The sequence below is a fragment of the Lolium perenne genome, chromosome 1 (assembly GCF_019359855.2).
Source record: "Lolium perenne isolate Kyuss_39 chromosome 1, Kyuss_2.0, whole genome shotgun sequence".
Lineage (NCBI taxonomy): Eukaryota > Viridiplantae > Streptophyta > Magnoliopsida > Poales > Poaceae > Lolium > Lolium perenne.
This window is the reverse complement of record NC_067244.2, coordinates 216,593,724-216,607,854: the sequence shown is the minus strand read 5'-3', so window position 1 is coordinate 216,607,854 and position 14,131 is coordinate 216,593,724. Positions and strand designations below refer to the sequence as shown.

At 43.0% G+C, this 14,131-nt stretch overlaps 1 protein-coding gene across 1 annotated transcript; it reads left to right on the top strand.

The window, feature by feature from the left end:
• The first annotated feature begins 2,504 nt into the window (after positions 1–2,504).
• LOC127337157 (protein FAR-RED IMPAIRED RESPONSE 1-like) lies at positions 2,505–3,917 on the top strand. Its single transcript, XM_051364066.1, has one exon. The coding sequence runs from the start codon at positions 2,505–2,507 to the stop codon at positions 3,915–3,917; it is 1,413 nt and encodes a 470-aa protein (XP_051220026.1).
• Positions 3,918–14,131: the final 10,214 nt, after the last annotated feature.

Below are 14,131 nucleotides of genomic sequence, written 5' to 3'. Positions count from 1 at the left end.
TCATGTCAACAGGTACATAACTACTAGTATTGTGCCTATAATATGACTTTTTTGTGGTTTATTTTGTAATGTTATCATACATCTTTATTTAAAATGTACACAACATAAACTATTTTTCTTTGTTTTTTATATGCATGTACAAAAAAAAATTATATTCATTGTTTTTCAGGCAAGAATACACACGTGGAGGAATAAAAGGGAGAAAATGCAACAAAATAAACTTAAACAAGCTGAGTCACAGTACAGAGTGCAGTGTGCTCACCTCAAACGATCTCTAATAAAAGTAAAGAAGGAAGAAGCTTCCAGCAACAGCTCAACAATGGAATTGGATAGAGAGATGAAGGGAAAAAATCTGCTAACCTCTGAGAAAATCAATCAGTATGCGCCCTCCTACGCTTGTCCAAGAGAGCATCCTTCCCTGCTTGCAAGCAACATCAAATCAAATCAATCGCAAAAGTTCACAATGAAGGTTGGTAAAATTAATTACTAGACATGGCAATGAAAATTCACAACTAGATTCTATTGAATCAATTTAACAAATATACTTAAAATTGATTATTTTCTGAGATAGTAGTATTATTGACTATCAATCTTCTTACAGGATGCTGATGGCAACAATGTGAAACAAAAGCATCACGAAGAATCAGGAAAGCATAATTATGTGTCAAGAATACAAGCAGCCGAAGCAGCTCGGCACCAAATGAGAAAAATACATGCAAAGAAACTCATCAAGTTATGAGGTAAGTAACAAAGCTTATAGAAGCAAAGTACAAAATCAAAAAAACTTTTAGGATAAATCCTGGTAATTATTTATCCATTTCTCAGGGTTTATTCAAAGAAATCGAGGACGATGATATGTCTGACGACAACAACCACACACAGATCAAGCTAGTAGACAAGCACAAAGCCTCCCGACAACAATCTCAACAAAACAAAGAAAATAAGGCATGTAGATTACAGTTAATCATCAATTCTCGCAATGGCCAGAAAAGTATCTGTGATTAAAAAATAGCCTGGCAAAATTAAATTTATATCCAATTTACAGGAGGTATACAGCGACCAGACAAGAATGAAACAACATACAGGACCAAGCAGCAGCTATGGTATACCAGACAAACAGAATGACAGGAAAACACACATGCAACCAATACCAGAAAAAATTATCAAGGTACAATTCAAGAATTATATAATGATTATGCATTTTGGAGAGACATCAGTAAACCATGAATCTAACGCAAAGTTTACTTGATTTACTTATTTGCAGGAAATGAAGTTTGCTACAGCCAACAACAACTCCAGTGATAGCACAACAAGCAATACAAAGGTAGTAGCTACATGTATGTATTATAATTACCAATTACATTTAAAATAATGAATTAAAAAAATTAATTGTATGCCTTTAATTTACAGGAAACATATGAAGCATACACATGTACAGAAACATCGGGAAATAAAATCATCGATCATCAGGTAATTACTTTCGATTTCAAAAACAGTGCACACTTTGTTATATGTGGAAATAAACATTAAAATATCTAAACATCTGGAACACCATCTTCCAAAACTGATGCACAATATGAATGTTATGATTTCAGGAATGCAGAGGAATGGGAAGTACCGACGAAGAAACAAGTGCCTCAAAGGAAACAAATCAAAAGGAAGCTTATTCATCATCGCAGAAACACAGCACAGGAGAATCAAACTCGCCCTCGGAGGAACAAGCTTCTAAGCAAGAAACTAAAGAAGAACTGAAGGATGATGATCCAGAAATAAATCTAGATCCTCCAACAAAGATGGAAGAGGAAATGGACAATATGTTCAGCACAGATGACTACCCAGTAGTTGAAGAGATTATGAGTGCAGCTATACCAAAGGAAGGTGCCCGTTTCAAAACAAGAGACGATGCATTCTATAGATACGCTCTGTATGCAAGAAAGGAAGGATTTGCAGTGAAGAAGTTCAGCAGCAAGAGATCAGGAAAAAACGGAGAAATCTACATGCAAATGTTCGCATGTAACAAGGAAGGATGCACAAACACAGATGCCGAACCATCGTCGCAGAGGAGAACAAATATACTACTGAAGACTAGCTGTAAAGCACACATAATTGTAAGACAATTTGATGGATACTGGTACATCAAGAAGGTTAACTTAGAACACAACCACCCGCTGGAACCAACAGACTATCTAATTAGGTTTGCACACTGTCACAAAAGGATGACTGATCTCGACAGGAGATTAATTCATCTACTACAGATGGGACGTCTGCCACCAAGGAAGATGATGTTAATCTTTCGGTCGATCAGAGGGAAATTCCGTGGAATACCCTTCGATGCTGTTGATCTAAGCAACATAAAGAGTCAACAACAACAAATAGAGAAGGACCATGACATCTAGAAGTGCCTGGAACGCTTCAAGACACTCAAGAAAATAGTACCTGGCTTCTATCATGCCATGGAAATAGACAGCGAAAAAAGAGTTCGCAGCCTGTTTTGGATGGACGCAATGTGCGTAATGAACTACAAGCTGTTCGGTGACTATATATCTTTCGACACAACTTTCAGCACAAATAAGTATGGATTACCATTTGTTCCTATAGTTGGGGTGAACAATCACGGCTCCACAGTACTGTTTGCCGTTGCTCTACTCAAGGATCAAACAACAGAAACATTTATATGGGTTATGGAAACATTTGTTCAGGCCATGGGTGGAAAAGAACCAAAGACAATAATAACAGACCAGGACAAAGCAATGAAGAAAGCAATACAAACAGTTCTAAAGTCTACAACCCACAGGAACTGCTACTACCACATCGTGACCAAGATGAGTCAGAAAGAGAGCACCTTCTTTGCAAAAAACTTAGGACTGTCGGAACTGCTAATGTACATTGCAAAGAACGCATTCACACCAGATGAGTTCGAAATGGGATGGAATAAAGTGATAAAGGATTACAATGCTGGCGGAGAAAAACACCTAAGCAAGTTATTCAGGATAAGACACAGGTGGGTACTAGCGTACTTCATGGACAAATTTTACCCATTCTCATCAAGCACAGGAAGGAGCGAGAGCACAAATAACATGTGGAAATGCTATAGCCAGCACACAGACACAATAACAATGTTCCTTGAGCAATATGAGGTCATACAAGACAAGTGCTTATCTGCCCTGGACAAGAAGAAGCTCACATCAACACTGAAAACAGCAAAACTAGTAACAAGACATCCGTTTGAGAAGCAAGCTCTTGAACAATTCACACATGAAATATTCGAGAAGTTCCAGATCGAGATCACAAACAACACGGCATTCAAGGTAGATGGATCACTTGAACCTGGTCGCCACCTGCGGCTGAAAAGAATAGTGAAATTCTACAACCACATGGAATTCAAAAGGGAGTTGTTTGACGTCACATTTGACGATGAAAAAAAGAACTTCATGTGTTCCTGCAAAAAGATGCAGAGGGATGGTATACATTGCTGCCATGTAATAAAAGCAATGGTTCACATGGAGATCAATGATTTGCCAGAGAGTTTTGTGATTAAAAGATGGAGAAAAGACATAGACATGGAACTCGCAACATTAGGAAATGTAGCAGATGCTTCTTGCGGAGACGAAACACTAAAGTTTGCCGGTGTGATGAGCCATATGGCAGAACTTTGCAACAAAGTGTGCCCAAATGACAAAGCATATAATGTCATGATTCAGTGTATGCGTGATATGGAAACAAAAGTGCTGGCAGCAATAAGAGAAGATGAAGGAGCTAAAAAACTACACGATGAAGAAACAGGTAGCAACGAAACATTACGTGACCCACCAATGTCCGACGGAAGAGGAACAAAAAGAGGAGACAGAATGATGCCAGGTTCAGAAAAAAGACAAAAAACTAGACAAATAAAATGCGAACACTGCAAAACATCATGACACAACAGAACAGGATGTGAAGCACTGAAAGCACAAATTGCAGCAGAGACAGCATAGGCAAGAAGACAAGCAAAGAAGCAGCAGGCGAAAGCAGCATCACAGCAGAGATATACAAGCAATACAGCACATGATCAATCAAGCAACACACACAGAAATAACGATAGTAACACAACAGAAAGAACAACACAACCAGGAAACACGTACGGTATGTACTACCACAACGGAAGAATAAGATGCAACATGGAATATCTAGTATTTGGTACAAGAAACATATTAACAAGGTAAGTGTGCCCATGAAGTTACTTTTGTCAGTGATGAAAACCTACTGATGCAAATAATCTGCTTTTTCCGACATGCTAAACACAAATTTAAAATCTGTTTATTTTGCAGAGGTCGACAATGAACAAAGGATATCAAAAGGAGAGCAACAAAAGTAGGAATCAATCAAGGAGGAGGCCACAGAAATATTTAGAATATATGATACAGGAAATGGATATGGATACAGAAAATGGAAATGGATATGTAATGTTCTTATATACTTATTTTTGTACAATCAAGTTCACTTCATTGACTTCACTGGTGAATAAAGGTTAACCATTAAAAAACAGTACTTACTTTCGAATTCTTCGATCTGTTCGCGTACGAAACTTGCCAAATAATCAGGAGAATCATAAGTGAGCATCATTCCGGTGAAGAACTGTCGAAAACTTTCGATGTCAGCCTGAAAAACACGAAACAACACAATGATTAGTTATCTTAAACGAAAAATGCACAAAAATTCAGAATGCACAAGCGCCGAACGAAAAAGTTCACAACTACTAAAAAGAAGGATGCACAAGTACTAAAAAGAACCATTAACATGTACTATTATACAGTGAACAATAACTAAAAACCTGCCTTATATACTATTGAATAAAAGTATGAACACAACACATTACCTACCTTGAATACATTTGGGTAAAAATTAGCCTTGAATATCCAAATGAACCTCATTGCATAGATACCACAGTCACGCCTCGCGCTTTTCCTAATGGTCAGAAAGAAAGAAACAACTAAATCCAAACACAGTAAACAATATAAAATCATAGTTCACATTAAGAAAAGATGATTACTCTGAACAAGAAGGGGTGCCGCAAACTTTTATCTTGAACGATGAGATATTTAATCCCTCAACACCATGAGGATGACTGTAAAGTTTCTTGAATGATTTGCACTGGAAGAATAAAAAATAAAAGTTATTGTTGTCATGTGTAAATAATTATTTGATTAGCTAGATTGCAACGAAAACCATACAATTCTTTCAGTAGAAGCCATCTGAGATTCAGTCAACTTCAGTGAGCTAGACACTCTATATTTCCTAAAATGGATGTCGACAAAGATAACCCACCAATGGCTGTAATCGCAACAAGCAATGTAGACCTGTTTGAAAATAAACAATCCCACGAGAAATAAGAAAGCATCCACAATACTTGTAATAGAAATAATATAAGTGACAAGGTATTAACTTGTCAATGCCTATGGATTGTAGGCTAGGGTTTAGTTGGAAGTAGAGGGCAAGTAGATCTCGAAGGTTTCAACCGAAAAGTACTCGACGATTATGAAACTAGGGTTTAGTAAAACAATGATTCAATCCTCTCTGCGTCCCTCGACTCCCCCTTATATAGGAGGTGGAGCCGAGGGATTCGTGCTGTACAAGTTACAAAGTCCGGGAAGGTTTCTAACTCACCCCGCAAGATTACGAATAAGACTTTCTATTACAACTCTAGCTTTCCTTAATAATATCTTGGGCTTCCGAATCTTCTTATTCTAAAGGTAGTGGGCCTTCAGTAAACCCCGGGTACTATCTTCGGCAGGCCCATTTGGGATGCCTATGTCAGTAGCCCCCGAGATTTTGCTTGAATCGCAGAGTTAAGGAAAATCTCCACTGTTTATTTTTATTCGACAGCTTCAACTTTTTCTATATTTCTTCTCATAAACTTCTATATTGTACAGGGATAATGGTAGTTGGGGCTAGTTCATCTGACGGATCAGGTACTAGTTAACTGCTCTATTGGCAATCCGCAAAAACCTACTTCAAGATCACGTCCCAGGACATGATCTCGGGATACTGGTGTAAACTTCGACAGGTGCCGCTTAAGGTCTTACCATTCTGTCGAGTCCCAGTAAAATTTATCGGGTACCTAACGCGTCCGTTAGGATTTTTCTTCGTATCTGTTGATACGGATAAAAGTAGCAGAGCGCAGTCTTCAGCGATGCCACGCCCAGCAGAACGGATCTGGGGTCTTACCTTCGCAAATTTGCGGCATTCAGAAATTGATCGCAACTTCGGCGTTCTGAGAATATATTGTCGAGTGCTTTTTCGGCTGTTGGAATGGCACATTTTATCGAGTCAAAAATGACTTATATTGCCCTCCCGATGGGAGTATATGTAGAGTTAATTATAACTCGAAATATACTTTTTTACTCTTCTATCTTTCTTTTTCTCTTTCTTTTTTATAATTTCATCGGGCACGCGAGCAGCGCTCCCGATGGGAGTAGCCCCCGAGGCTACAGCCAAGGACTTGTACTTGGGTGTAGGCTCCACGCCTTATGCCGTTATATCTTCTTTTATCTCCCGAAGTTTTATAATTTCTCGGGTGCGCGAACAGCGCTCCCGATGGGAGTAGCCCCCGAGGCTATGAACAAATATTTGTATTTGGTCATAGGCTCACGCCATTTCTATCTTGTCATTCTGGATCTTTTCCTTTTTTCCAAAGTAGCCCCCGAGCCTTCTGGCTAGAGTTTGTACTATTTTTTCCATCTCGAAGATTTTTCCTCTTGTCGTAAGAAGATATCTTTTATTTTTTCCTCAAACAAGTTGCAAGCCCCTGAGTATCTTAGTGTCGAAGTTCTATATTTTCGCTGCGAGGTTTTTATACCAAATCAATGAGTATGCTATATTTATAACTTGTTGGCTTCCGATGTTATATTTGGCGAGGTATTAGTGTACCAAGGCGAAATATTTCGGTAAGACTAGTTTATCTATATTGGACGTATTTTGTAACTTGAAGGCGTTGAGCCCCCGAGCATATCGAAGAATAAGAAATATATCTCCACTATCTTTATTATATTGCAGCACCGCGAGCCCGCCTCATTAAAAACCTTTCCGGCCCCACTCTGTGCCCTGAAAAGGAAAAGAGTGCGTCTGAAAACTCGCGGGCGTTTCAGTACATTGTATTTTTACAGAGAAGGACTATATTTCGACTCTAGGCGTAGAACCGCCTGAGCTGCGCCACGTTCCAGGGGTTTTTCTCGGGAGCCCCCGTCTTCTTGTCCTTGATCCTGTATGCTCCTCCGTCGATGACTTCCGTGACGACATAAGGACCTAGCCATGGTGATTCGAGCTTCTCAGTACTTTTTTGATTTAACCGCAAGACCAAATCCCCGACCTGAAAAGACCTTGGCCTTAACCGTCGACTGTGGTAGTTTTTGAGGTCTTGCTGGTATTTGGTGACTCGTGAAAGTACTTCATCTCGAGCTTCGTCGAGTGCATCCATATCATCCTCCCGAGCTCTTTGTGATGTTTCTTCGTCATACTCTGTTACTCTTGGAGAATCATGCTCTACTTCAATTGGTAGTACTGCTTCGGCTCCGTGGATGAGAAAAAACGGAGTTTCTTGTGTCGCCGTATTTGGTGTTGTTCGGATGCTCCACAAAACACTTGGCAGTTCCTCTGGCCAAGTATGTCGAGCTTTTTCAAGCGGTCCTAGCAGGCGCTTTTTGAGGCCGTTGCAGATGATTCCATTGGCTTTCTCGACTTGTCCGTTAGTTTGCGGGTGCCCAACTGACGCAAAGTGCAATTTAATGCCTACTTCTGCGCAGTATTCCTTGAATTCCTTGGATGTGAAGTTTGAACCATTATCTGTGACAATGCTATGAGGCACTCCAAACCGAAAAACGAGGCCTTTCACAAACTTTATTGCCGATGCTGCATCTGGTGAATTTATTGGCTTCGCTTCTACCCACTTGGTGAATTTGTCGACAGCGACCAGCAAGTACTCATACCCTCCTGGTGAAGCTTTGTGCAACTTGCCCACCATATCAAGTCCCCATTGGGCAAAGGGCCACGACAATGGTATTGGTGTTAATTCTGCCGCTGGAGAGTGAGGTTTTGCGGCAAATCTTTGACACGCGTCGCAGGTTCTTACTATTTCCTTGGCATCCTCGATTGCTGTCAACCAATAGAATCCTGCCCGAAAGACTTTGGCTGCAATAGCTCAACTACTTGCGTGGTGGCCACATATTCCTTCGTGTACATCCTTTAGAATTATTCTTCCTTCCTCGGGTGTGACACACCTTTGCAGAACGCCTGAAATACTTCGCTTGTATAACTCCCCCTTGATCACTGTGAAAGCTTTGGATTGTCGAATAATTCGCCTGGCCTCAACTGGATCGTCGGGTATTTCTTTCCTGAGGATATATGATATATACACTTGCATCCAAGGAATTTCTACCATCATCACAAGTTCTTGGTCCTCTTCATCCTCCGTGGTTTCTTTGAGGGGCGCCGAAGTTTTTTCTTCCTTTGCTTTTTTCTGCACCTTTTTCGGCTTCGTGGATCTCTCCGCTATTTCTTCCCAAAATACTCCTGGCGGGATTGGGAGGCACTGCGATCCGATGTTTGCGAGAACGTCGGCTTCATCATTGCTCAATCTACTGATGTGATTTACCTCACACCCATCAAACAGCTTCTCAAGCTCATTGTACACCTCCTTGTATGCCATCATGCTATCATTGACTGCGTCACATTGGTTCATAACTTGCTGAGCCACCAATTGTGAGTCGCCAAAGATTTTTAGTCGAGTTGCACCGCAAGCTTTCGCCATCTTCATCCCGTGTATGAGGGCTTCATATTCTGCTTCATTGTTGGATGCGTTAGAGAACGTCATCCGAAGGACGTACTTCAATTTGTCGCCTTCAGGTGATATAAGTACTACTCCTGCACCAGCTCCTTCTGCTCTCTTGGACCCATCGAAGTTCATGGTCCAAGTTCTCGACAAATCTAGGGGTCCCGTGTTTTGTAGCTCCATCCACTCTGCAATGAAATCTGGCAGAACTTGCGACTTGATTGCCTTTCTTTTTTCATACGTGATGTCCCGAGGGGAAAGTTCTATTCCCCAAAGGGAGAAACGCCCTGTAGCTTCTGGATTGTTCAGTATATTTGAAAGAGGTGCTTCGTTGACTACTATTATCGGGTGTGCCGAAAAATAGTGGCGCAACTTCCTTGCCGTTGTAATTACTCCATATGCTAGTTTCTGGTACTGCGGGTACCGCTGTTTGGAAGGCGATAAAACTTCACTGATGAAATATACTGGCCTTTGCACTCCATGGAGTTTTCCTTCTTCTTCTCTTTCAACAACTAGCACCGTGCTTACCACTTGGGGCGTGGCTGCAATATACAGCAGGAGAGGTTCCTTTTCCTTCGGCGCCACCAAGATTGGTGGTGTCGAGATTGTGCGCTTCAAATCCTCGAAAGCTCTATCGGCCTCTTCGTTCCACTGGAATTTCTCTCCTTGCTTTATCAGAGCGTAAAATGGTAACGCTTTTTCTCCCAGCCTGGCGACGAACCTGCTCAAAGCTGCGACTCGCCCAGTTAGCTGCTGTATTTCTTTCAACTTTGTTGGCTTCCTCATTGTTACGATAGCTTGTATTTTGTCGGGATTTGCTTCAATCCCTCTTGCTGAAACTAGAAACCCCAGAAGTTCTCCTGCTGGAACGCCAAAAGAACACTTCGTCGGGTTCAGCTTGAGGCAGAATTTGTCGAGGTTGTCAAAGGTTTCTCTGAGATCCTCGATCAGCGTTGCCCCCTTTTTTGACGTTATGACGACATCGTCGATGTATACTTGCACGTTTTTCCCAATCTGTGTCGCCAAACACTTCTGCATCATCCTCTGATATGTTGCTCCCGTGTTTTTCAGCCCAAAGGGCATTGTTCTGTAGCAAAACACGCCATAAGGTGTGATGAACGCTGTCTTTACTTCATCTTCTTCTTTCAATCTGATCTGGTTGTAACCAGAATATGCGTCCAGGAAGGAAAGACGTTCACATCCAGCCGTGGAGTCGATAATTTGATCGATCCTCGGGAGGGGAAAGTGATCCTTTGGACAATGTTTATTGAGACACGTAAAGTCGACGCACATGCGAAGGACCTTAGTGTTTTTCTTCGGCACCAACACAGGATTTGCTACCCATGTGGCTTCTGTGTGCAACTCCTTGATAAAACCAGCTTCTCGTAGTTGATCGATTTCTGACAGCATAGCCTTGCGGTTTGGTTCCGAAAAACGCCGCAAAGGTTGTTTGATTGGTCTCGCTAGTGGATCCAAGTTTAGGTGGTGCTCGGCAAGTTCCCTGGGTACTCCTGGCATGTCAGCTGGACACCATGCGAAGATTTTCCAGTTCTCACGGAGGAACTCGACGAGCGCGCTTTCCTATGCGAGGTCCATGTCGTTTGCGATGGACGTCGTCTTTTTCGGGTCTGTCGGGTGAATCTGCACCTCCTTAGAATTTTTCTCGGTGTTGAAAGTTGATTCTTTATTTGGCCTTCCAACGTCTGGCAACACGTCGTAGTCAGTCATACTCCTTGACGCCAAATACTCAGCTTGCATCCCGAAAGTTTCTGATATCCGATGAAAATCCTTATTGCACTTATCGGCTAAGGCGAAGCTTCCTTTGACTGTGATTGGTCCCTTCGGTCCAGGCATCCTCCACAACAGGTATGTATAGTGTGGTACCGTCATAAATCTAGCATATGCTGGTCATCCCAACAGAGCGTGGTACTGCGACGGAAAATCCACAAATTCAAATTCCAGCTTCTCGATTCTATAATTCTCTCGGGTTCCAAACTGAACGTCGAGATTGATCTTCCCCAATGGATAACTTGGTTTCTCCGGTGTGATACCATGGAACCTCGTGTCTGTTGGCTTCAAGTTTGCTAGGGATATGTTCATCTTCCTCAATGTATCTGCATACATAAGGTTTAAGCTGCTGCCGCCATCTATGAACACTCGAGAGACATCAAATCCCGCAATAACTGCTGGTAAGATAAGTGCTGACTGCCCTGGTCGTGGAACTTGCTGCGGATGATCTGCTATGGTGAAGCCAATATCTTGCCCTGACCAATTAAGATACTCGACTGTTGGTGGAGGCATTTTTTCTGCCATGAACACCTGTCGTGAGATTACTTTCTGAGCTCTATTGGATGGCCTTCCCTTCTGAATCATCGACACCGCTCCGTTGGAGTTAGGATCAACGTAAGGTGGTGGTGGAGGTGCTGCCGCTATTCTGAGCTGATGTCGATTATCTTCTGTAATCGCGGGAGGAGGTGGCAAGTGAATCTCGCTCCTGGGTTCTCGAGGATTTCTCTGTGCTGCCCGAGCGTTAGCGTGCTCTGCCCACCTTAACATTGCCTGGAAATTGCGACAATCTTTCTGCAGATGTCCTGACTGTCTTTTTCCGTTGCTGTCGAGGAAAAAGTGCATCTGACACGGCCCATTCATCATCTCTTCAGGAGACACAAAAGGCCTCAGGAACCTAGGTCCGCTATTTTGCCTGTTGTTTCGAGAATCATCTCTATTATCGCCTCGCTGCTCATTGCTTCTCTGATAATCATCTCTGACGTTTCCTCCTGTGTTTGCCCGAAAACCTGCCGAAATTTGTCCTGGAGCATCATAGTTCGGGTACTGCCGAGGAAATCGTCGCCTCGGTTGATAATTTCGACCACGATCCTCCTCTGGCGACCTGTGCCGTTTGTTGTGGACAGCATCTTCTCCATCTGCCCATCTGTTTTCTATTTCAATTAACTCGGATACTCTCTTTGGGTTGGTCCTTCCCAAGTCCTCGACAAAATCTCCACGCCTGATTCCTGCGACAAACGCATCTATCGCTCTCTCGTCAGATATATTTTCTGCCGAGTTTTTGATGATGTTCCACCTTTGGATATATTTTCTCATTGGCTCGTCTGGCTTTTGTCGACATGCTCTCAACTCCTCTAATGACGCAGGTTTTTTGCACGTGGACCTGAAGTTCTTGACGAACACGTCCTCGAAGCTTTCCCAACTATCGATAGATCCTGGAGGTAGTTTCTTTATCCAAGACCGTGCGGCTCCACTCAAATGCACCTGGATGCTTTACATAGCTGTTGCTCTGGTTCCTCCTGTGAGTTTCACCGTCTCGAGATAATCAACTAGCCAATCTTCTGGATCTTGAAGGCCGTCGAATTTTTTGAAATTATCAGGCAACTTGAATCCCGAAGGTACTCGAGTTTTTCGCACTCTCCTCGTGAAGCACGACAAACCGCACATATCCTCGTCGTTTAACTCTGGGGACTGCCGATGTTCTCTTCTGCTTTGTCGCGCTCTGTCGACCCTTGCTTGTGCTGCCGTATCTCTTGCTCCACTTGGTCCTTCAGGAGCTGCTGCTGCTGCTGCCGCAGGTCGTGGACTATTTTGCCTTGCTGTTCCTTCGGGAGGTGTTGATACAAACGCTGTTCCCATGGCTCCAACTCCTGCTATCGCCATGTTGTACAATGTTTCCCTTGGATCTCCTGGAGGTGGTTTAGATGCGAGGATAAAAGCATGTGTCGCCATATACCCAGCCTCTGGTGTCTTAGGGATGATGTTTCCTCTTGTGTCTATCGACATAAAGGACATGTCGAGGTTTTGGACCAGGTGCTCTCTTTCTACTTCGGGTATGTGTTGTAACCTTGATCTTGCTCTGTTCCGAGCTTCCCTGTGGCTATCACCCGAAGTTCTAGATTATCGACTCAACTCTGCCCTTCTCCTTTGGATGCGGCTGCCTCCTTTCTTCTGTTTAACTCAGCTGCCTGTTTTTCCAATTCTCTTGCAGCTCGTGCGAGCCTATATTGATATGCTTGTAATTCCTCTGGCGTGGCTGTGGTGGCCATTGGTTCTGATCCATCCATAGCTCTCGCAGCTCTATCCCACGCTGCTTGTGGGAGTCGAACTCTGTGTCGCGGCTGTGGCCCGACGTATTTATTGCCCAGGCCTCGTCGCAGATCGGAGGGATCGACGTATGGATTTCCCAGATCGTCGAAAGCCTCAGATGTTTCCTCTTGGTCATTGCTTGGCTCTCCAATGACATAAATCTGATGATATTTTGTGTTCAGATCTATGTTGGGTTTGGTGACACCATCGTTGAGATTGGTGAAGACCTCGCCCACTGTAGTAGATTTGTCGATGAAGTCGTAACTGTGGACACTGCTTGAGCCATCGCTTATATATGAGTCCGCAGATGACTCAAACGACATGTCGCTGAAGATCTTGGCGAGTTTCTCTCTTGCCCTGATGCTGATGTATCGTGACAACGAAGTTTCTTCTTCTCCTGATTCGGTTGACGATGTATAGCTTGAAAAATCGGAATCGACCGCCGACGATCCCGACGAAATCGGAATTTCGACACGATACGATCCTTCCTTCTCGACGCGAAAGCGAAACCTTCCGAACGTCATCTCCATAGGCTCCGCCAGATATGCATATGCATCCAAATGGGAGGGTGGGTGAGGAACAAAATCGACAGGACCAGCAGCGATCTGTTTACCTCGATCCATTGCGTTGCTTGCAGTTGATGATGTCGAAGATCTTGAACGTGCCATCGAGATCAGATCCTTACGCCTCTAGTTCCCACAGACGGCGCCAATTGATAAGGTATTAACTTGTCAATGCCTATGGATTGTAGGCTAGGGTTTAGTTGGAAGTAGAGGGCAAGTAGATCTCGAAGGTTTCAGCCGAAAAGTACTCGACGATTATGAAACTAGGGTTTAGTAAAACATTGATTCGATCCTCTCTGCGTCCCTCGACTCCCCCTTATATAGGAGGTGGAGCCGAGGGATTCGTGCTGTACAAGTTACAAAGTCCGGGAAGGTTTCTAACTCATCCCGCAAGATTACGAATAAGACTTTCTATTACAACTCTAGCTTTCCTTAATAATATCTTGGGCTTCCGAATCTTCTTATTCTTCGGGTAGTGGGCCTTCAGTAAACCCCGGGTACTATCTTCGGCAGGCCCATTTGGGATGCCTATGTCAATAAGCGCCAAACAAAACATGACAAACATGCCTCTTCCCTATCCAAAACATAGTACTTCAGATCATGTTCAGCAAAACTTGCAGCAAGATGAATAGGGTCCGCCTCGTCCACATCAAGAATATGCTGGAAGAAA